Consider the following 22,483-nt stretch of genomic DNA (forward strand, 5'->3'; position numbering starts at 1 on the left):
AGCTTGGGGAGGCTGGGCAAGGGGGGCCTGTGCCCATGAGTCTGGCCTGTTAGGCTGGAGGGGGCCTATGCCCATGAGTACGGCCTGACAGGCTTGGGGGGCCTGTGTCCATGAGTGTAGTCTGGGCCCATGAGTATGACTTGTGCCCATGAGTATGGCCTGGCAGGCTGGGGGGATGCCTGTGCCCATGAGTTTGGCCAGGCAGGCTAGAGGTGAAGCCTGTACCCATGAATACGGCCTGGCAGGCTGGGGGGGGGGGGGGGCCTGTGCACACAAGTATGGCCTGGCAGGCTGGAGGGGACCTGTGCCCATGAGCAAAGCCTGACATTCTGTGGGGGTCTGTGCCCATGAGTTGGACCTGGCAGGCTGGGAGGGCTTTCTAGTCAGGCTACTGGTGGTCACTGTTGGGGCCACTCCTGGGGTTCCCGTGCCTACCCCAGCTGCACTGGGACAGGGCTTGGCTGGGCGTGCCCAGCCCCACCTTTTGTGGGAAAACCGGATTCTCCAGCCGGCCGTTCCTGAGTCTGCATTTCTGCAGATGCTCACTGGCCAGAACCTCTTGCGCTATCTGGGAAGCTAAGGGGTGATGCGGACCCCAGGTGAGCTGGGGACGGCGCCTCAGCCTCTGGCAGCCTGGGGTACCCTGGATGACTGAAGCTCTGCATTTCACTTTTTCTATGGGCCTGCCCACCCCATGCTGGACCCCACCTTGAAGGAAGAGCACGTAGAGCCTGTCCCATCCTGACTCCACACGCTTATCCCGCCATGTCCCTCTCCCCAGGCCCCTTTGGGGTTTCCTAGCTACTCTGGGGCTGGCTACTTTTCCGGGACGTCCCCCACTGAGACAGAATCCAGGTTGGGCAGTGGTGGTGGCCCTGATGGAAGGAACAGCATCAGCGTGTGCTGAGGCAGGCTGGCTGGGGTCCTAGAGAGAGCAGCAGATGTGACTCTGTGGCCAGGAGGAAGCCAGGTCCCAGGATGGCACAATTTCCTCTGAGTGAGCAAGCATTTCTAGGCGTGGGGGATGAGTGCTGGGCGGGGCCTCTCCCAAGCCTGTGCGCTGGTCTCTGCCACCTGGGCCTGACGCCCCTGCCCTTACACCGGACACCTGACAGCCCACCACTGCCCCCTCCCTGAGTCCCGGGAAGGGGCTGGGCTTCTGGCCCGCCTGCTGTCCCCACCCACCCATTCCTGTGAAGGCAGCAAGCAGCAGAGCCGCCCCTCCATGGTGCAGAGGACACATGTGGAAGCGCAGCCGTGGCTTGTCTATCTCTTTTGTTTAACAGTGTGTGTGTGCGCGTGTGTGTGTGTGTGTGTGTCTAGCTCCTTAGAGGCTGTGGTTGTCGCCCAGAACTCTTGCTAAAGCCCGTTGCTATCAGGTCTATTCCAACTCATGGAGACCCTATAGGACAAAGAGAAGTGCCCCCATAGGGTTTCAAAGGCTGTAATCTTTAGGGTTTCAAAGGCTGTAATCTTTACGGAAGCAGAGAGCCATATCTTTCTCCCGCAGAGCAGCTGGTGGGTTCGAGCTGCTGACCTTTCAATTAGCAGCTGACTGCTTAACCAATGTGCCACGAGAGTATCTCTCAGGACTCGTACTACTGCCCCACTAAGGTGGTTAAATCAGGCCTCCTGGACACCATACTCTTTCTCCACCGGCCCTGCCACCACTCTCTGCACTCAAGGGCCAAACCAGTTGCCTCTGGGACCCCCAGTACTGCCCCAGGCTGGTCTTATCTCCCTGGCCCTCCAGCCTTGCATTGTGTCTGGTGCTAGCAGCTGGGCAGGGGTGCCAGCTAGGGGGAGGCGTGGCCTTGGAGAGGGCCTGGTGGGCCAAGGATCTGGGTGGAGAGTCTGGGTTGTGCTGGGGTTGGGGTGACAAGAAGCCACAAGGGACATCCTGAGACAGTATCCTCCATCCTCAGGCCTGCAGTGGGCACAGAGTTGGCGGGACGGGTGGCCCTTGCGTGGAGCCCTCCAAAGAGGGCTGCTTCCTGGGCCGGCTGATGGGTTGGGGGAGATGGCGTCTGTCCAGGTCTGTGTGCGCTGATCATCCATCCAGCTCCCAGCCACGTGCATGTCCACCCTCACTGGCCTTCTGTCCAACGAGCTGTTAGTGGGGCTAACTGTGTGCCAGACTCTATGCCACCCAGGGTTGAACGGGTACCCAGGGTTGGAGGAGGCAGCACATGATATGAGAGAGCAGGTGAGAAAGCAGTTGTTTCTCTTGAGTGGTGACCAGGCAGACTTCCTGGAGGAGATGACATTTTACTTTCCTGCATAGAGTAGCAGGCCTTGGCCAGGCCGGTGGGGTAGACTCTGGCTGCCAAGTGCAGGGCTTCAGCTGAGGGGAAGTTGGTGGATTGGGAATCGAGGTTGTCTGGTGTGGGTGGGGACAGCTTCTGAAGGACAGCATGCTCACTTGGGGAGGGGGTTGTAATCAGCTCTGAATTCCAGAAGGATCCTACTTGCTTGGTGTCCTTAACTGAGCTTGGGCCTGGTGCCCCCCACCTACCTTCCTTGGCTGGACCAACAACCACCACCCCCCATTCCAGTTTCCTGGGGTGATGCCTGCCCAGTGCCCTCTCCCTGCACCCTGGTCCCAGAGGAGGGAAGCTGGGGCGCCTTCTGTGCAGAGGCCTCAGATGAGGCTGTTGTCTTGGTACCATCCCCTGGGCGGTGCTGGACGTAGGAGCTGACTGCGGCTCTGGCAGTGTGGCATTCTTGGGGGGGCTTCCCAGACTCAGGGGACACACGGCTCTGTTTCCGTGTTCTGTACAGGTTCCCTTGTACATACCACTCTGCTCTGGGGTGTCAAGTCCGACTCCCCAGCTCCTTAGGGCCGAATGTGATGCCTGAGTCTGTTGGTCTGGTGCAGACGAGACAGCAGCGTCCCAGCCCAGGGCTCTACCTTGTGGCTATGTCTCGGTGTCCCCTTTGTCCCCATTGTCCCTCTTACCTGGAGTTGGGGGAGCTTTGGCAGTGGGAGACCCTGATCCAATATGTAAAGCATAAGGGGCACCTGAGGGAATGGGGGTCCAAACTCATCCCCCAGGCTTCGCTCAGCCCATGGCAGTCCGTCAGGCACCTCTGGGTAACCCCAGGCCTCTGAGGAACCTAGACTTAAAACCACTGGGAGTCTAGGCCAAGCTTCCCTCTCTGTATCAATTCCCAGGTGCTACTGTAGCAGAAATACCACAGTGGGTGGCTTTAAAGAACAGAAATTTTGTTTCAAAGTTTAGGAGGCTTGTTGTGGTGTGTGTCAAGTCAACTCCCACTCAGTAGCCACCCTATATGACAGAGTAAAACTACCCTATAGTGTTTCCTAGTCTGTGATCTTTACAGGAGCAGATGGCCAGGTCTTTTCTCCTAAAGGTTAGCTGCTGGTTTGAACCGCCAACCTTTTATTAGCAGCCAAGTGCTTAACCATTGTCCACCGGAACAAAACGAAACAACGACAACAAAAAAAAAAACCCATTGCCATTGAGTTGATTCTGACTCATAGGGACTCTATAGGACAGAATAGAACTGCCCTATAGGATTTCCTAGGCTGAAATCTTTGTGGAAGGAGAGCACCAAATTTTTCTCCCGAGGAGTGGCTAGTGGGTTTGAACCACCAGCCTTTCAGTGAGCAGCCAAGCACCTTAACCACTGCACCACCAGCGCTCCTTTTTAGGAAGCTACAAATCCAAATTCAGAGTGTGGCTTTAGGGGGAGGTCCTTCTTTGTCTCTTTCAGCTTCCAGTAGCTGCCAGCAATCCCTGGAGCTCTCGATTTGTAGGAATATCTGCCTTTGTGGTCATCAGATGGCATCTGTCGCCCCCATTAGTATTCACCTGTCTGTCTGTGTTGCTTCTTGTAACTCAGAAGTGATTAGATGTAGGACCCACCCTGTACGGATGTGACCTCATTAACATAACAAAACCCTGCTCCCAAATGGGATCACATCCACAGGTAGGGGGTTAGGGTTCCAAGACATGTTTGGGGAGGGCGAGATTCAATCCATAGCAGGTACCTTCCAGCTGCAATGTACCCCAGCCTTGAGTGTACCCCAGCTTTAGGGAGGGAGGTGCCTGTTCCCCAAAGAGTCCCCAGGCCCTAGAGTCAGAAGGACCTGAATCTGAGTCCCAGTTGTACCCTTTCTTGGCTGTGTGTGCTTAAGCAAGTTACTTAACCTCTCTGAGCTTCCATTCTCCATCTACAAAATGGAAGCAATGATAATGTCTGCTCAAAAGGGAGTTGGAAGAGAAATGGGATGTTGGCTTGGCATTAGCAAGGACTTGCCCCCGCCCGGCCTCCATCACCATCTCTCGGCAGCCCCTGGGGCGCCAAGCAAGGAAGGCTGTTGTGAATTTTGTTGTCCTGGCAGTCCCCACCCCCAAGCAAGACTTCTTAAAAGTCACAGGATGTCACTGGATCGTTCAACTTAAAATGGTTCATTTTGTGCTATATGAATTTTACTTCAATAAATTGTTTTTAAAAACTCAAAAACCTTCCAGATTGTTTGAACGGTGCCTTCAAAATCTGGCTTACTCTAATTGAAAGTAAATCATAATCAAAAGACATCCAACGATCTTGAATTTTTTAGTTAAATGTTTCTGTTAAAGTAATGTTGAAACAGAAAACCAAACCCACTGCTCTTGAATCGACTCCAACTCGTAGTGACCCTACAGGACAGAGTAGAACTGCCCCATAGGGTTTCCAAGGCTGTAATCTTTACAGAAACAGGCTGCCACATCTTTCTTCCACTGAGCACGCAGCTGGTGGGTTCAAACCGCCAGCCTTTTGGTTAGCAGCCTAGTGCTTTAACCTGTTGAAACAGAAAAAGGAAAAAAGTAGTGACATCTTGGCTTTTATGCTGGGCTCCGATTTGGTTCTGACCCAGCAGCCAAGCTCCAGAGTGGTCAGTTTTCAGGAGATTGAACGTAAATGCTCCCAGACGGTGCCCTGACCATGTGATGCTGTGGCGCCTGCCCAGCTCAGCACTACAAGAAGCGCTTCCTCACTCCAGGCGACTACAAGAAGCGCTTCCTCACTCCAGGCGACAAGGAAGAAGAGAATTTACTTCCTTTAATCCCTCACCCGTGAGGCAAGTGGACTGTCCCCATTTTACAGATGAGGAGACTGAGGTCAGGAAGATTAAAAGCTGTGTTCATATTGACACATTCCTTTGAGCCTGCCCTGCCTTTCCTATAGGTCGTGAGTGGCAGGGAGGCTGCCCTGCTTGACCTGGAGCCCACCCAGCCATCCTTTCATCTGTCTGTCCATCCGTCTACCTCCCCGCAGGGCTGACACTTGGCCCCAGAGCATCTGTGCAGAGTGAGGAAAGGACTAGAACATGCTCTGAAGACCTCTGCATCCAGACTGAGAAAGCAGCGGGCCAAGTCGCACACTCTGAAGGTAGGAAGCTGGGTAGCTGGGTGGGCTGGACCCAGGTACTGGCTCATTGATTCATTCACTTATATGTGTTTTCAACTAATGCATATTGATGCCTACTGAGGACCTGGGGCTCTCCTGACACTGGAGATACAGCAGTGAATAAGGGAGAAAACAGAGCAGAAAGGAATAAATGAAGAAGTTCAGTTCAGAGCATGAGGGAGATGACCAGGGAGAGACAGGAGGGTTCGGGGCCACTTCAGGCAGTGAGGGAGGGCTCTGAGGAGGTGGTGCTCCAGCTAGGGCCAGAATGAGGAGAAGGAGCCACCCGCTCCCCCCACCCCTCTGTTTGACAGTAGGAGGAGGCAGCCAGCACTCAGGGAGCACCTGCTCAAGGGCCAGACACGCACTTGCTGCTTTGTCCTCAAGACCCTTCTCTGAGGGAGGAAGTATTGTTATCCCTGTTGTAGAGGTGAGGACCAGGTGAGGTACCGGGTAAGGAGAGGCCAGGTGACTCGTCCCTGCTAGAAGCACGGGAGCTGAAGTTCAATACCAGGCTGCTACTGTAGTCTGCGCTTTAACCACTGCACCCCACTGCCTCCTAGTGGAGCTTGACAGGTTTGAGAAACAGCGAGGAGGCCAGCATGGCCGGGTCACAGGGAGCAAGGAGCAGGGTGGGAGGAGTGGAAGCCATGCAGGGTCTGGAGCTCCAGGAAGAAGTTTGGACTTTAAGCAGGAACAGGAAATTGCGGGACAGTGTTGAGCAGGGGTGTGACAGTGTGATTCAGGCCTTTAAAAGGTGACTCTAGCTGCTGTGTGCAGACTGGTGGGTAGTGAGTGCTTGGCAACAGCAGGTAGAGGAGACGGGAGGCTGGTGGTCTTCCAGGTGAGGGAAGGTGGTGGCCCTGGTGGGCCAGGTCAGAGATGGAGGGAGAAGGACAGATTCAGAATAAAGGTGGCTGTGTGTGGGTGGTGCAAATGATTAATCACTGACTACTAACCGAAAGGTTGGCAGTTTAAATCCACCCAAAAGTGCCTTGGAAGAAGGGCCTGGAGATCTTCTGAAAGGTCACAGCCTTGAAAACCCTGTGGAGCATTTCTACTCTGCACATGTGGGGTCACTATTAGTTGGAATCAACTCTGCAACTGTTTTGTTTTTGTTTTTTTGTTGCTTTGCCTGCCACCCCATACCTTGGCCCCACACATCCTTGGCCGAAGGGCTCCGGGTGACCCTCCCCCCAGTCTGTGCACCCCCAGGGTCGGCACCTACACTGGGGAATGAGTGTGGGGCCCCTGGCCTTGTAGCAGGGGAGGAACAACCAAAAGTAGCCTGCCCCAGGAGCTGTGGGAGGCAGGGGAGGGGGATGGCTAAGGATTTCAGCAAGAGAAAGGTCACTGGGCAAGAGATGAAGATAAAGAGAATAAAAAGAGACAGAGGCTGTTAGTGCTGCTGGGAGCTGAGGGAGCTGGGGACTGGTGGCTCAGTGTGGAAAACCCTGCACCAGGGCGGATGGCCACCTCCTCTGCAGGATGCCCCTGCCCTTCACCCCAGCAATCCTGCTGTAGAACTTTGTCTTATAATAACAGTCCAGCAAGCGCAGGCAGCATAGGCAAAGGCTCATGGCAACACTGGGCATCAGTTTAAAACACCAGAAAGATTCTAAATGACCATCAATAGGGGATAAGTAAATGGAACCTTCACAGTAAGGGTGACACAGGGAAGGATGGCCACCCTAGAGAATAAAAAGGTAAGAGAGAGAGTGAATGTGTGTGTATGTGTGTGAGGGGTATGTGCAAGTGTGTAGGTGGGTGAGTGTGTGTGTACGTGAGTGTGTACGTGTGTGTATGTATGTGTGAGTGTGAGAGTGTGTATGTATGTGTGAGTGTGAGAGTGTGTGTGTGTGTGTGTGTGTGTGTGTATAAAGTTTTAAAGTACGTTTCCAGGTGTAGTGAGTCTTCTGGAAGGGTATACACACCAGCTCTCTTCTCTGGAGAATGAGGCCAGGCTTTGACTTTCTGCTTTATATTCTGAAAAAAAAATTTTTATTTTTTTGGCAATGAAAATATATCACTTTTATCATTCAAATATTTTTCTACTGTAAAATGAAAAAAGCACTAGCCAGGGCAGTTTCTCTTCTCTCTGGAAAAGGAACTGGGCAGCCACAGGGACCAGGAGCAATGATGGTGTGGTTGTCTTCCTGGGAATTGGGCTGGGCCACCATTTCCTTCCACAGCCTCGGAAGCCTCCTCCAGGAGCTGTGTGTCCCTGCTCAGCCGGCCCCTGGAAGCTGCAGCAGACACCTGGCATGGCTGGGGATACCTTGTCTGTTGCTCAGAGCACCAGGGTGCCCTGGTTCTTCTCCTGTCCTTCCTCACACCTGGCCCAGGACAAAGGCAGGGGAAGCTCTTTGTCTACAGAAAGCCACTTTGTGGCTCCTGTTCACCCCGGGCAGGCTGTGAGGTGGCAGGAGTCATCCAGCACCACATCCTTCATCCTCACACACCTTGCTTGGTTTGGTCCTTGCCTAAAGCAGAGAGACCAGAAATGAAACGAGCTGGAAAGCTGGGGATCTCCCCTACCCCTACCAGTCTGGGATGCAAATGAAGAAGAACGGAAATAAACCTTCTCAAAATATCCCACCTGTCTCAGTTCCCTAGTGCTGCTGTAACAGAAATACTACAAGGGGGTGGCTTTAACGAATGAAAATTTATTTTCTCACAGTTTCGGAGGCTGGAAGACCGAATTCAAGGTGCTGGCTCTAGGGGAAGTCTTTCTCTGTCTGTTGGCCCTGGGGGAAGGTCCTTGTCTCTTTTCAGCCTCTGCTCCTCAGTTCCTTGGCAATCTTCATGTGGTGTGATATCTTTCTTCCCCCATCTCTGCTTGCTTCTCTGCGCCGAACCTGCTTGTTTTATATTGCAAAGATGATTGGCTTTAGACACAATTTACACTAATATGGTCATATTAACCTAACAAAGAAACCCTATTCCCAGATGGGATTATATCCACAAGTATAGGGGTTAATATCTATAACACGACTCAGTCCATAACACCACCCAACCCAAATTCCACCTCTGCCATGTTTTTGTTTGTTAAAGCCGCCCCCTTGTGGTATTTCTGTTGTAGGAGCTCTAGACGGCTGAGACAGGTGGGGTGTTGTCATTTGATCCCAAGTTAAATTCATGGTCTTGTAAGTTGGTTCTCAGTCTGAGCTGCCTGCCCTGGCACTGGCATCCCCATGTCCCCTCCAGCCCTGCCTCTCTCACCACACCCCTTCCCCTCCCTGTCTCCGTGCAGCCTCCTGTCCACCATGGCCTCTGCTGACAAGAATGGCGGGAGTGTCTCCTCCGGGTCCAGCAGCCGCCTACAGAGCCGGAAGCCGCCCAACCTGTCCATCACCATCCCGCCGCTTGAGACCCAGGCCCCTGAAGAGCAGGACAGCATGCTGCCCAAGGTGAGGGGCTACCCTGGGGCCTCACTGCCCTGCCACCAGGGACACGTGCCACCGAGACAACATCTCCTGGGTGGAGAGGAGGCTGCTTCTTTCTGAGCTGCAGGCGCGTGCAGCCCTCGACGCGGGCCTCTGCCCCCTCCTTCCTGGGTCTGCAATTTCACCGGGAGGGAGACCGAGAGCTCGGGAGCTAGTCTCTCGGTGGCTAAGGGACCAAAGAGCATGTTCTCCTCCAGGAACAGCTTGCCCGTTCAACCTGGGACTGGCTGTTTCCACCTAACCTCAGGCCCTCTTCTGAGGGAAAATGAGCTTGGGTGGCACAAGCAGTTTGCAACTGGCTGTTAACCTAAAAGTTAGCAGTTTGAACACACCCAGCGGCTCTGCGTAAGATAGTCCTGGTGACCGCTTCCATGAAGATGACAGCCAGGAAAACCCTGTGGAGCACAGTTACAAACACATGGGGTCGCCATAAGTCGGAATTGGCTCGGCGACCACGGGTTTGGTTTTCTGGGTGCTTCTGAGGGATGTGTGTGAGCGGGGACAGTGTCTCTACAGCACCAACGGCCTGACTTTGCAGCTCCCGTCTCCTCTGGTCCAGCGAGAATAAGTCACCGTTTCCACCAATCTGGACGATTGTTCCATAAAGAGCTCATTGAGCACAGGCCCCAAACAGCGTGGGCATCCCGCATGGCCTGGGACATAAAGGGGAGCTGTGTTGGGCCACCCCTCACCCCAAGAAATCTAGAACATGCAAAACCAGGCCAGGACATCACGGGGTAAGATCATCAAGCGGGAGTTAGGGAATGCATGCCAGGCTTGGCCCAGACACCTCAGAGAATGGTGGTTTTATGTTTGAAATGAAAGCAGCTCAGGGGGCGTCCGTTGGGATTGAGGCTTGTTCTCGCAGCGTGTTCATGTTGGGAGGCCGAAGAGGAACTGGCCCAGGGTCACAGCCCGCATGACCACTGCTGCCCTGACCTCCCTCCTGCCTCCCTGCAGAGGCCCAAGGTTCCCGCCTACTTGAAGAGCGTTAGCCTGCAGGAGCCTCGGGGACGATGGCCAGACAGCAGCGCCGAGAAGCGCCCCGGCTTCCGCCGCCAGGCCTCCCTGTCCCAGAGCATCCGCAAGTGAGCCCCCCTGGCCCCCCTGGCCCCCAGTGCCCTTTCCTGAGGTAGCAGGCAGGAGGCGAGCTTGAGAAGCTGTTACCTGTTTTAGGATGGAAACCGAGGCCTGGGGGGTTATGTGCCTTCAGAAAGTCCCCAGGTGGAGGCTGAAAGGGTCCAGGCTCAGTGACCTGGGGGTGGACTGTTGCCCCTCAGAGTGGCTCCCAGGGACCTCTCCTGCCTGGTCCTCCCACTCTGGACTTTATTCCACCTTTGCTCATTGGGTTCCTAGCCCCAGAGTTCAAGGGGAGGCTGAGCTTCTCCTCCCACTGGCCTGTGTGCCCATGCTTGTCACTCCCCATGTGCACACATGGGCACATGCACATCAGATGACACTCCCCTGCATGCACAGGAGGACACACGTGATTATCACTGATGTCACTTCCTGCTTGCGCAGGAGGACACCTGTGTATTATGTTCCCACAGCATGCCCCGTGTACACACACAGGCACATGTGTCATATGTCACTTCCTACGTGCACACACAGACACTCACGTGCGTGATAACCTCCGCACGCGCACAGGTGTGTGCACATACACAAAAGCACGCTCTCCATGTCTGCTCTCACAGAGGCACAGCCCAGTGGTTTGGGGTCAGCGGCGACTGGGAAGGAAAGAGGCAGAGCTGGCAACGTAAAAGCCTGCACCACTGCAGCGTGCGCTACGGCAAGCTGAAAGCCTCCTGCCAGCGTGACCTGGAGCTGCCCAGCCAGGAGGTGCCTTCCTTCCAGGGCACCGAGTCTCCCAAACCCTGCAAGATGCCCAAGGTAGATCCCACCCGGGGCTGGAGGCGTGGCAGACAGCTTCCCCCAGGGGCCAGATGGGCCCTGCTCACCACCTCCATTCCTTCCAGATCGTGGACCCGTTGGCCCGGGGCCGGGCCTTCCGCCACCCCGATGAGGTGGACCGGCCCCACGCCCCACACCCACCACTGACCCCAGGCGTCCTCTCCCTCACCTCCTTCACCAGCATCCGCTCTGGCCATTCCCACCTGCCCCGCCGCAAGAGGATGTCTGTGGCTCACATGAGCTTTCAAGCTGCCGCCGCCCTCCTCAAGGTGAGAGGCCTCCCCTCACCCAGCCTCCCTCGCTCCCTCCCCTTCCCCAAGGGCAGGGCTGTGCAGGGATTCCAGACAGAGGCAGGGACACCAAAACCTGCAGCCAGGCCCTTACCCTTCTAGTCCCAGTTCCCTCCTGAGCCCCTGGGACCTCTAGTTTGGGAAGCGGGCATCTGCAGCAATATATAAACTGGGGAAGTAGGTAAACCACACACTCACCACTCCTCTACCCGTGTCTACTGAGCACCTACTATGTGCTGGGCACAGAGCTGCAGAGTAAATGAGCTGGAGCAGTGTGTGAGGGCCAGCATCTGCTCAGAGGAGGAACTCGCCATCACAGAGCCCAGAAAAATAAGAAAAAGTTCACCAGGAAAGGAAGGGAGGGAACAGCATTCTGAGCAGAGGGAACAGCATGTGCAAAGGCCTGGAGCAGGAGGAGTGTGGTGCTTTGGGGTGCAGCAGATGGAGGTTTGATGTGTTTTGAGTGAGGGGTGGCTCCAGAAGGCATGGCAGGAAACAAGGGGCCTGGGATGGGGGGGTGATGTGAACCTGGGAGTGAGGATGTAGGACATCCAAAGCCAGCATGGGGGTTACTTGAAGTGCTGGGGTGCCAGTTGCCCAAGCCAGAGGGGCGGGGGGTCATTGGAGAGAAGATACACCAGGCCCTGGTGAGTGATGTGTTCAGGGCTGGTGAGGAAGTTCTTGGGGGCTCCTTCCCTGGCTCCCAGGCTCCCGGGCTTTGGGCAGGATCACCTCGCCCATGGTGGTACCCCGGGGGGATGGGGCTTGATGACCCCTTCAGGGTCGGGAGGCTGGGGTCCGGGGTCTCAGGCCGCTGGGTCAGCTGGAAGGGGCTGGGGTCCTGACACCATGGCTCTGTCCCGTGCCAGGGGCGCTCGGTGTTGGATGTTGCTGGACAGCAGCCCCGGGTAGTCAAGTGCAGCTTCGCCTACCCCAGCTTCCTGGACGAGGATGTGGTTGACGGGGCAGACACATTTGACTCCTCTTTTTTTAGTAAGGCAAGCATGGGGTGTGGGCCCTTGGGGACAGACTGGGTGGCCTAGGAGCTGGGAAAGGTGACCTGGGCCTCAGTTGCAATTACCTGGGAGCCCCCAAGAGATCCCGAGGCCCAGTGATGGGGTGGGGAGTGCCGTTGCATGGAGCCACCAGGCCCTTCATTCTGTCTTGGGCTGGGCGAGGATTTGGGGTGAGGTGGGATGCCAGCTGCTGAGTCTCCCACACAGCCGATGGGCATGTGGCTCCCGCCTCCCTCCTGGAGAGCCAGTCTGTCTAGCCTCATCCTGGGCCAAGTCCTGCCCTTGAGTTGGGGTGTTAGGGACAGTGTTTGGCGTTGGCGGCTCCTTACACTGTTTTTTGTGCCCCTCCTGTGCCCCCAGGAAGAAATGAGCTCCATGCCCGATGATGTGTTTGAATCTCCCCCCATCTCTGCCAGCTGCCTGCGAGGGCTCCCGCACTCAGCCTCCCCGGTCTCCCCCGAGGGGGTGCAGATCCCTCTGTGAGTACAGGGCTTCCTTCTCCAGGTGGGGGGAGGCGGCACTGCAGGGAAGGTCTCCAGGGCCCTCAGCAGACACCTGTCCCCATCCTGCTGCCCACCCCCACCTCAGGCTGCTGCCCACCCTACGCCATATCCCAGCTGGGGCCTAGTCTGGGGGCCTCCTACACCCACCTCTGGCCCCCAGCCCTGCCTGAGCCCTCTTCTGGGGCCTGGGATGTGTGGGAAGGATGTTGGAACCTATAACCGCCATCCCAGCAGGAGGGAGTATGGCCGCTCGGTGGTCCCAGCGGCCAGGCGTGGCAAGCGCATTGCCTCCAAGGTGAAGCACTTTGCCTTCGACCGGAAGAAGCGGCACTATGGCCTGGGCATGGTGGGCAACTGGCTGAACCGCAGCTACCGCCGCAGCATCAGCAGCACCGTGCAGCGGCAGTTGGAGAGCTTTGACAGCCACCGGTTAGCAGCTGGGGCGGGCACGCGGGCACCGTCCCCGGGCCTCCATCCCCTCCATTCAGGGTGGGGTGTGGCCACCGCCTTCGAGAGCCCCTCACAGTTGCAGGCAGGGAGGGGGATAGAGACCTACCAACCCCTCTGGCCCTCTCCTGGAGGCCCCCGCCCCGGTTCATTCAGGGTCCCATGAGCACCTCCGAGGGCCAGGTGGGCCAGACCAGCGTGACAGCACCCTGTCCTCAGGGAGCATGCCCTTCACCTGGGACGGGTCCTTGAGGGCTCACTGTCTCCCTCCCCCAGCTTCCCTGGGCCTGCACCCACCACCCAGCTCTCAGATGCAGTCAGTCAACAAGCACCCATTAAGCACCAATGCATGCAGACTCCGGGAGCGACAGAATGGGCTGGGAGTGCAGGGTGGGTCCAAGGGACAGTTAGAAGCTGTGACCATGAGGGAGAAGTCCGGAGGTACACGGACACCCTGGGGGAAGCCCGAGGATTGGGCTGCAGGGTGACTCTCAAGAGTGTGCAGTTGGCAGTGACCTGATAGATGTTGGACCCAAAATTACAAACAGTTGGGTAGTGATAGGTGTGGGGTAGTGACAGGTGTGGGGTAGTGACAGGTGTGGGGTAGTGACAGGTGTGGGGTAGTGACAGGTGTGGTGACTGCTGCAGAGGAGGACAGAGAGGGTGAACAGCTGGTGGGGAGGGGTGCAGGCGGAATGAGCCGGAGTAACCTCTCAGGCAAAGGCAATGATGTGCAAAGGCCCTGGGGCTGGAGGGAGCAGATATTTTCTAGGAACAGGCTGAGAACGGTGGGCGCCTGGGCGCAGCTCAGCCCTGTGGCCGGCGGGAGGGTTCTGGACTCCATCCCCAGGGTGTCAGGAGCCCTTGCAGGGTTTGACCACACAGAGGGTTGTTTTAAAGTGCGCTGGCTCCACTTGCAGGCCATACTTCACATACTGGCTGACCTTCGTCCACGTCATCATCACACTGCTGGTCATCTGCACATACGGGATTGCGCCCCTGGGCTTTGCCCAGCATGTCACCACCCAGCTGGTGAGTGGGCCGCAGACTCGGGGTCCCGGCCTTCCCAGATGCTTCTGCATAGCAGTCGCTAGGCAGGGGGATGTGCAAGGTTCACCCTACTCCCCCCAGCTGGGTCCTGGGGCTCAGTGTCTAGAAGAGTGAAACTGCCTGCCTCCTGCTGCCCTGACACACCCAGGGGTGGGGAGCTTCACTGGAGGGCTCTGAGGCTCCTGGATGCCCTCCCCGGATCCTCACTGTCTCACCTCCCCCCTACCCCCGCCTCTGTACCAGGTGCTAAGGAACAAAGGTGTATACGAGAGCGTCAAGTACATCCAGCAGGAGAACTTCTGGGTCGGCCCCAGCTCGGTGAGGGCCCACCTGGGGGCATCGACCAAGTAGGACCCCTCTGCCTGTACCCCAACTGGGCAGGTCTGCCCACCCGGTGGCCGCCGTCATCAGGGAAACTCTCATGGTGGCATGAGCCCCGCTCAGACCCTCTTCTCCCCCAGATCGATTTAATCCACCTGGGCGCCAAGTTCTCCCCCTGCATCCGGAAGGACCAACAGATTGTGCAGCTGGTGCGGCGGGAGCAAGACCTGGAGCGGGACTCGGGCTGCTGCGTTCAGAACGACCACTCAGGCTGCATCCAGACCCAGCGCAAGGACTGCTCGGTGCGGGCAGGGTGCCTCTTCCGGCCTGCGATGCTTGGCACCTTGCCCCAGCTATGCCCAGTCTCCCCTCACAACCCTGGGTCTCAGGGAGTCTTGTCTCCTGTTGGGGTTGGGGCTGTTCACTGGTAGTGACCGTGTCCCCACCTCCCTCCCTTTCTGCCTTCCCCAGCCCCACACACGCCTGGCACAAGAAGTCATGGGGACCACTGCCCACTTGCTGGCTGAACTGCCCCAGCCAGAAAAGCAAAGTGGGGTCTTTGGGGTGTTAGGGAGCCATGGGGGCTGGCCTGGGGGCTGGGCCTGAGCTCTGTCCTGGGGGGAGTCCCCTGCCTACTCAGACAAGGTGACCTTATCCCAGCATGACTAGCCCTCCTCCCTTCTCCAGGAGACTTTGGCCACTTTTGTCAAGTGGCAGGGTGACACCGGGCCCCCCATGGACAAGTCTGACCAGGGCCAGAAGCGGACGTCGGGGGCTGTGTGTCACCAAGACCCCAGGTACAGAGTGGCTGCCCCTAGGCTCTCAGGATGGGGCTGAGTATCTCATCACGTTGTGCCACCCCCTGGGGTGCTGATGGGCAGCCGCGGCAGGCTGGGGTTCACAGCCCCTCACTTTGCCCCCTCTGACCTCTGCCTCCAGAACCTGTGAGGAGCCTGCCTCCAGCGGTGCTCACATCTGGCCAGATGACATCACCAAGTGGCCGGTGAGTACCATGGGCGGGCAGCAGTCGGGGGGGGGCGGACAGGGTGCTAGTCCACTGTATGGGTCACCCCTACCATGGGTGCTGCCCCACAGATTTGCACAGAGCAGTCCAGGAGCAACCATACAGGCTTTCTGCATGTGGACTGCCAGATCAAGGGCCGGCCCTGCTGCATTGGCACCAAGGGCAGGTGAGCTGCTGCCCCACCCCAGGAGCCTCCTTGAGGCCTTGCTCCTTCACCCGTACCTATACCTCCACCAACGCTGAGGCCCCCGCCTTGCTCTGGGGCTACCCAGGGTGTGAGCAGCTGGAAGGGGAGCTTCCCCAGAGCCAGGGTCTCTGCAGAGGGGCCCTGCTTCCTGCCAGGAGTGCCTGCTAATGGCCAGGTGTGGGGCCAGGGCAAGGTGGGCAGAGGCAGGGGTTCCCCAGGGCCTAATGCCCCCTTCCTCCTGCCGTACCCCAGCTGTGAGATCACCACCCGGGAGTACTGTGAGTTCATGCACGGTTATTTCCACGAAGAAGCCACGCTCTGCTCCCAGGTGAGCTAAGGCCTGGTGGGGGCTCTAGGTGGGGAGACAGGCTTCCAGCCTGGCCCGAGGAGCCTGGAGGCCACGCTGCAGTCAGGACTCAGGCATTGGCTGCTGCAATGTGTGCTTCCCGGGGCACTGACCACCATGCGCCGCCCTCCCCAGGTGCACTGCTTAGATAAGGTGTGTGGGCTGCTGCCCTTCCTCAACCCTGAGGTCCCTGATCAGTTCTACCGGCTCTGGCTGTCTCTATTCCTGCATGCTGGGTAAGAGGTGCCTCGTGCCACCCTCCTGGACCTCCCCCCCGCCCCCCCGCCACCCCGCCAAGGAAGGGCTCCTGGGCCAGTGCACCACCGGCACAACCTGATGCTGGCAGCAGCCATGGGCCAATGCGGGAAGGCCCATGCCTGGTGTGTCCCCCCACCCCAGTGTGGTGCACTGCCTGGTGTCCGTGGTCTTCCAAATGACCATCCTGCGGGACCTGGAGAAGCTGGCCGGCTGGCACCGCATCTCCATCATCTTCATCCTGAGTGGCATCACTGGCAACCTCGCTAGCGCCATCTTCCTGCCATACCGGGCAGAGGTAGGGATGCAGGCAGGGAGATTGGGCCTCTCCATCCTGAAGCTTTGTGGCCTGTGGGGAGGCCAGTGGGGAGGCCAGCTCTGCCGACCCTGTGCTGCTCCTGCTTGCCTTCTGGCCCGGGACCTGCTGGAGGGACGCACACCCACCCACCTCGCTCTCCTGCCGGGTCACCAGCGGATGGAGGCTAAGCCGGGGCTTATTGGCTGGTCCCTTAATCCCTGGAGAGGGAAATGCTGATGCTCCTGAGTCACCAAGATCCCTGGCCCTCCCCCATGCTCAGACATCACCCCCAGAATGCCCTTCGCTGATCACGGTTCCTCAGTATCTTTACCCTGCTTCATTTCTGTTCATATCCATGACCACTGCCTGACAGCGCCTTATATAACCAAACCCATAGCCGTTGAGTCAATTCTGACTCATAGCGAATAGAACTGCCCCATATAATTTCCAGGGAGCACCTGGTGGATTTCAGCTGCCTGCCTTTTGGTTAGCAGATGCAGCTCACAACCACTATGCCACCAGGATTTCTGTACCTTAAAACACAAAAAAACCTGTACCTTATATAGCTATAAAAAAGCAAACAAACCCAAACCCGCTGCAATCAAGTTGATTCCAGCTCATAGCGACTCCATAGGACAGAGTAGAATTGCCTCATAGGGTCTCCAAGGCTGTAAACTTTATGGAAGCAGACTGCCACATCTTTCTGCCATGGAGCAGTTAGAAGGTTTGAACCGCTGATGTTCGGTTAGCAGCCAGGTGCTTAACCACTGCGCCACCAGGGCTCCTTTATGTAGCTGTAGGTTGAGCAATATGAAATTGCCAACGTCTGGCCGCTCTTGACCTACAAAAAGAGCAGTTTTCTTATTTTCATTGTGGTAAAATATGTATAACATAAAACTTGCCATTTTAACCATTTTTAAGTGTACAACTCAGTGACGTTAGTTACATTCAAAACGTCATACAAGCCCCCACCCCTGTCTGTTTCCAAAATTTCGTCACCCCAAACACAAGCCCAGTACAATCTGACCAGTTCACCCTCACCTTTTGCCTGCTTGTTCAGTGCCTGTACACGCCCCACTGTCCGTGTTCAGAGCAGGCTTGTCTGTCTTGCTTACTGCACTTGGCCGGATGGCGCTGAGCACACAGTAGGTGTTCAGTGTTTGCTGGAACGATGGATACTGAGTGCCCAGCTGCAGCCCAGCACCTTCTGTGGACCCCTGACCCCTCAGCTTCAGGGCAAATTCTCCTCAGGGGCTCACAGACAGCATGGCCGGGGTCCTGGGGCCCCCTCCCAGGCCCCTGGAGTGATGCGGCCCTCTCCCCTAGGTGGGCCCAGCGGGCTCGCAGTTCGGCCTTCTGGCCTGCCTCTTCGTGGAGCTGATCCAGAGCTGGCAGCTGCTGGAACGGCCCTGGAAAGCATTCCTGAACCTTTCGGCCATCGTGTTCTTCCTGTTCATCTGTGGCCTCCTGCCCTGGATCGATAACATTGCCCACATTTTCGGCTTCCTCAGCGGCCTGCTGCTGGCCTTTGCCTTCCTGCCCTACATCACCTTCGGCACCAGCGATAAGTACCGCAAGCGTGCCCTCATCCTGGTGTCCCTGCTGGTCTTTGCCGGCCTCTTCACCTCGCTGGTCATCTGGCTCTACGTCTACCCCATCAACTGGCCCTGGGTCGAGTACCTCACCTGCTTCCCCTTTACCAGCCACTTCTGTGAGAAGTACGAGCTGGACCAGGTGCTGCACTGACCTGCTGGCCCAGCTGGGCTCCAGCCGTTTATTCTCAGAGTGGCGACAACTAGCCTGCCATGAGGTGCCAGCTCCAGGGCACTCCACCCCCATCCCAAAGACCCCCGGATGGGGGTGAGGCTGGGGTGCCTGACTTCAGGGGAGAGGGCGGATAACAGAGGTCTCTTGGGAGAGTAGAGCCCCCCCATCCTCTGGCTGTGTGTCCCTGGCCCAGGCTGGAGACACCCAGAGCACCTGATTCTCAGCAGCTTTGACCACAGGCCTGACCTCCATTCCCACTCCCTGGCTTTGGCTTTGGGGCCGCCTGCTCGGGTGGGATCTGTGCTTCCAAGGTCCTGAGGCTGCTGTCTTCTCCCAGCTCAGCCTCTGCTGGTGCCTTCTCCCACCGTTACTGTGAATGTGCACTTCCCAGGGACATGGCTGTCCCCTTGGTTGGCCCAGGGCGGCCTCAGGCTGGGCAGCTGCCTGGGCACCCAGGTTTCCACTCCATCTCACCACACCCACCAGGGCCCCCTTCCTGCTTCCCCTCCTACCTGCCCCCCCACAGCCCTGTGAGCCCGGCCATCCGTGGACACTGAGCTGCACTCAGCTCCTGTGCTTTGGCCATGGGCTGTGATGCCAAGAGCTTTTAGCAAATGGGCTGTACACCTAAAAGGGGGGAGGAGGGGCCCTGGAAGGGCTGAGGCTTCTACATCCCTGCCCCATCCTCAGGACGCCTTCAGTGTTCTGCTCCCCGATGGGGCTGGTGCTCTGACGGTGCCACCCCAAGACCCACTACCTCACTCACCACCCGAGTGGGGGGGGATGACCAGGCCACCCCAAGGACCTGCCCTGGGGGTTGCTCAAGGCTCAATCAGGTCTGAATTTTTTTTTTTTTTACTGGTTTATATCATGGTCATGATTTTTAAAAAGTAACGCTAACTTTATATGGATGATGTCTCAAAGTATTAAATGTTCTTTATGGAAAAGGTAGAGTATCGTGTTGATTTGGAGGCCTGGGGTAGGATGGAAGTCAGAGGAGGGTCAGAGGCAGCAGCTTGGCTCAAAGGGGACAGTGAGGGACTTCGAGGGATTTGGTTGGACCAGAAACTGAATCAAGGTCCAACGTCACACACAGAACCTCAGAGGGTCCCTTGAGAGGGCTGGAATGAATCCTTTGACTCCTGGGGTCCCTACCCCCAGCTTGCCCTGCCTTTGCTCAGGGGCGGTGAGGGGGCTGGCTGGGTGGGGGGTGCCTGCACTGGCCAAGATGGTGCCAGGGAGAAAGGGCAGCACCTCTTCCTTCACTTCAGCAGGGGGATGGCCACACTTTGCTTCCCGATACCACGCCTCCCCTACAGCCCTTCCCACCACACTAGGGAGGCCAAGGGGGCATAACCACTTTAATTAGCATGGGCAAAGGGGTCGGGGGGGAGTCATCTGGTAGAGGAGGGCTGGTCTGGGGAGCTGGATGGGACACAAGACATCCAGGGGAAAGGTGGAGAAGTAGACCAGCACCTCCCTGCCCCAAGACTGACACCATTATGCAGGTCACTGGCCTCCATCCCCCCCCCCCCGCCTCCCCGCCAACTCCAGGGGGCAAGGAGAGGGAGGGTAGCCATGAGGCTGGGAGAGTAAGGGATGCTGCCCTGGTGCTGAGCCCCTTCCGGCCCTCCTGCCCGGAACACTGGCCAGTAGTTCCTGACAGTCAACTGTGGTTCCTCCCCGTCCCGTTTACCAAACCAAGCCGTGTCCGAGGGGCTTGTGAGGACAGACTGGAGGACGTGCCACCCTTGCTGTGGATGGCAGCCCAGGCTGGGGAGGAGCCACCCATTCTCTCCATTCACCTGCCCTCCCACCCTGCCTGTATCTCCGCCGAGCTGGGGTGGGGCCAGGTGGGCGGGCTCAGCAGCCGCTGTTCCTGCGCAGGAAGGCGTGGCCACGCAGGCTGCACTGGAGCTCGATGAAGGCCAGGGAGACCACGGTGACTGCGCAGGGGCCCACGGCCCGGAAGCCAAACTTCTCGTAGAAGGGCACCAGTGGGTCCTCACACATGAGCACGACGCGGCACAAGGCCGGCTGCCTGCCCAGGTGCTGCAGGTAGCGCCACAGCAGGACGGAGCCCTTGCCCTGCTGCCGGAAGTTGTGGTTCACAGCCAGCACGTGCAGGTGGGCTGTGCGGCCCCCGGGCCTGTGCAGCGTCAGCGACTCCTGGGGACGTGCAAGGGACGAGAGTCCAGGTGACCTCTGAAGACACCTGCCCCCACCCACCCCACCCAGGCCAGGGGAAGGCGTCCCCTGGGTGACTCCAACTGGGGCTCCCTCCCACCCACAGCCCCATGGAGGAGCCTTCCTGCGGGGCTTTGAGACTCCCAAAGGGCCCAGCTTTTCTTGCCCTGGGAGGGTTATGTCTCCGGTTTTGGAGGACGAAATGCCAGCCTCCGTCTGACTGGCAGCTCTGTGCCTGCCTCACCTGAGTGAGTCTCTCCTCGTCCCACAGTGAGCCAATGATGAAGGCAACAAGGCGGCCCTCCTCGAACCAGCCCAGGGATAGCTCTGGACACATAATCAGGAAGTGCCGGATCTCATCCAGGTACAGGGGGCAGAGGCCAGAGACGGAAATGAAGGCTGAAAAGGGGCGACATGTGTGTGACCCAGTGGTCGTTGAGCCCCCACCCACTGCCCACCCAGCATCCCCTTTGGGTATCCCACCCCAACCTTCACCACAGGAAAGCAGAAGATTCAGGGAAGTTGTTTTCCCCAATTTCTCACCCTGAACATGCACACACATGCATGCATAAGTGCATACGCACACACACACAAACACACATGCACACACCACACTCGTGCATGCACATGAGCACACATCACACCACACCTGCACACACCACACCTGCGTGCATAGCTGCACACCCACACACACACAGTCTGACACTCTGAGGACCCAGCCTCCGAAGACAGGAGATCAGCTGGGGAGCTGGGATGTGAGGGTCTCCTCTCTGCAGGGCCACTGGACAGGAGCTGATCAGAGGCCTGGAGCCTGTGTGGGGGCCGCCCACCTTCCCGCTCGACCTCAAACACGCTGGTGGCATCCTCTGGGGAGAGGCAGCGGAACTCGCTCGCCGGGAGTGTGTGGCGACGCTGGCGGCTTGGGGAGTCGGGGACCTCAGGCGGGAGCCACAGGGTGGCCAGCTTCAAGGCGTGGACACTCTGCGTGGACATCCTGGCCGCCGGTGTCTCCCTGGGGCACCCCTGTTTTGGAAGTGGCCTGCGTGGCTGAGGAGGGACCCCAGCACCTGTAGAAGAGCGAGTGTCTGATGACAGTGCACCTCGCTTCTTTTGTGCCTGGAACTGGGGTGGAGCCAACACCCAAGCAGAGTGAGCTCCTCCCCCAGGTGTCTGCTGGGCAGTTTTGAGTCCGGTCAGAAGGACTTGAGGAACAGCCCCCCACGCCTTCAGCCTCCACTTTCTGGTGTCACTGACCTCCAGGTGTGTCTGAGCCCCAGGAGGGGTGAGAGCAGTGGGCAAGGCTTGATGGAGCTGGGGTATTCTGCACTGCTGGGGTGGGGTGGGGTGGGGACATGAGTCCCCACTAAGCAGCTGCAGGACAAGTTGGTAAATGGCTGTCCAGGCCCCCGTACCACCGCTGGGGGCCATCCAGAGCTGCTTACCTGCCCAGGGGAGACTTTCGGGTCCTTTGGGTGCAAGATGGTGTGACTGGGGGATTTTTAGGCAGCCCTCGGCCCCAGGCCCTGGAGAAAAGCCCTAAATCTAGGTGAGCCCCAGGGAGCCTCTACGTTTACCCAGGTGGCCTCAACGTGGGTCGGGCACACAGGGCTGGGGTGGCTAGGGGGACTTGGGACTGCAGGAAGTGACAGGGGGTTCAAAGCCTGGCTGGGGGAGTGGGGAGGAGCAGACATGGGGGCACACGCGATTCCTCCTGCTTCACCCTGGCTTATCAATGTCCCCTGTAGCATTTTTTTGTCTCTCTCGTGACACCCTATGGTGGGCAGTTCTGAGCATAGGCCACCCTCCACCTCCAAGGGACACTAAAGACCTCCCATGGTTCCACATCCACCCTGCTCTCCCTCCTCCACCTCCTCTCTTCCTTCAGCTAGAAGCTCCAAGTAGGTAGCTCCTGAGAGCCAGTGGGGGAGGTCTCACTCACCAGGACTGCAGGTGGGGGCCCCAGCATTGCCACACAGGTGCAGGAACTGGGAGAAGCCTGGAGGCCTGGGCGTGGGGC

General features: G+C 57.8%; 2 protein-coding genes across 11 annotated transcripts in view; one reads left to right on the plus strand and one right to left on the minus strand.

Moving 5' to 3' along the window:
- RHBDF2 (rhomboid 5 homolog 2) overlaps window positions 1-19,226 on the plus strand; it is a 29,123-nt gene extending 9,897 nt beyond the window's left edge. For 2 of the 10 annotated variants that reach the window (XM_064270698.1, XM_023556867.2), the window contains exons 2-19: window positions 5,287-5,400; window positions 8,672-8,828; window positions 10,559-10,754; window positions 10,841-11,044; window positions 11,935-12,063; window positions 12,442-12,560; window positions 12,816-13,013; window positions 13,308-13,421; window positions 13,952-14,063; window positions 14,325-14,399; window positions 14,543-14,704; window positions 15,090-15,199; window positions 15,342-15,405; window positions 15,498-15,592; window positions 15,866-15,941; window positions 16,095-16,195; window positions 16,359-16,512; window positions 17,839-19,226. In XM_064270698.1, the coding sequence (XP_064126768.1) occupies window positions 8,704-8,828; window positions 10,559-10,754; window positions 10,841-11,044; window positions 11,935-12,063; window positions 12,442-12,560; window positions 12,816-13,013; window positions 13,308-13,421; window positions 13,952-14,063; window positions 14,325-14,399; window positions 14,543-14,704; window positions 15,090-15,199; window positions 15,342-15,405; window positions 15,498-15,592; window positions 15,866-15,941; window positions 16,095-16,195; window positions 16,359-16,512; window positions 17,839-18,258 (2,454 nt within the window). In that variant the 5' untranslated portion in view covers window positions 5,287-5,400; window positions 8,672-8,703 and the 3' untranslated portion in view covers window positions 18,259-19,226. Of the gene's footprint in view, window positions 1-289; window positions 5,090-5,110; window positions 5,130-5,286; window positions 5,401-8,671; window positions 8,829-9,824; window positions 9,953-10,558; window positions 10,755-10,840; window positions 11,045-11,934; window positions 12,064-12,441; window positions 12,561-12,815; window positions 13,014-13,307; window positions 13,422-13,951; window positions 14,064-14,324; window positions 14,400-14,542; window positions 14,705-15,089; window positions 15,200-15,341; window positions 15,406-15,497; window positions 15,593-15,865; window positions 15,942-16,094; window positions 16,196-16,358; window positions 16,513-17,838 lie in introns of those variants that run through there. The other 8 variants (XM_064270695.1, XM_023556872.2, XM_064270694.1 and 5 more) reach the window with 8 other exon arrangements.
- Window positions 19,088-21,961, minus strand: AANAT (aralkylamine N-acetyltransferase). The gene is made up of 3 exons (XM_010596929.3): window positions 21,297-21,961; window positions 20,711-20,865; window positions 19,088-20,448 (listed from the first exon to the last, which is right to left on the minus strand). Exons 1-3 carry the CDS (start codon window positions 21,892-21,894, stop codon window positions 20,143-20,145), a joined length of 1,059 nt encoding a protein of 352 aa, XP_010595231.2. The 5' UTR covers window positions 21,895-21,961; the 3' UTR covers window positions 19,088-20,142.
- Between the last annotated feature and the right edge of the window lie 522 nt (window positions 21,962-22,483).

This window comes from Loxodonta africana, chromosome 18, assembly GCF_030014295.1.
Source record: "Loxodonta africana isolate mLoxAfr1 chromosome 18, mLoxAfr1.hap2, whole genome shotgun sequence".
NCBI lineage: Eukaryota > Metazoa > Chordata > Mammalia > Proboscidea > Elephantidae > Loxodonta > Loxodonta africana.

What these genes read in the sequence shown, in the direction of transcription:
- AANAT (XM_010596929.3), bottom strand. Translation starts at nt 21,894, where the DNA reads ATGGCCCCCAGCGGTGGTACGGGGGCCTGGACAGCCATTTACCAACTT. An exon ending in GTTTGAGGTCGAGCGGGAAG is followed by an intron (nt 20,866 to 21,296) that starts GTGGGCGGCCCC and finishes GCCCCTTTTCAG; the next exon opens with CCTTCATTTCCGTCTCTGGC. An exon ending in ACGAGGAGAGACTCACTCAG is followed by an intron (nt 20,449 to 20,710) that starts GTGAGGCAGGCA and finishes GCACGTCCCCAG; the next exon opens with GAGTCGCTGACGCTGCACAG.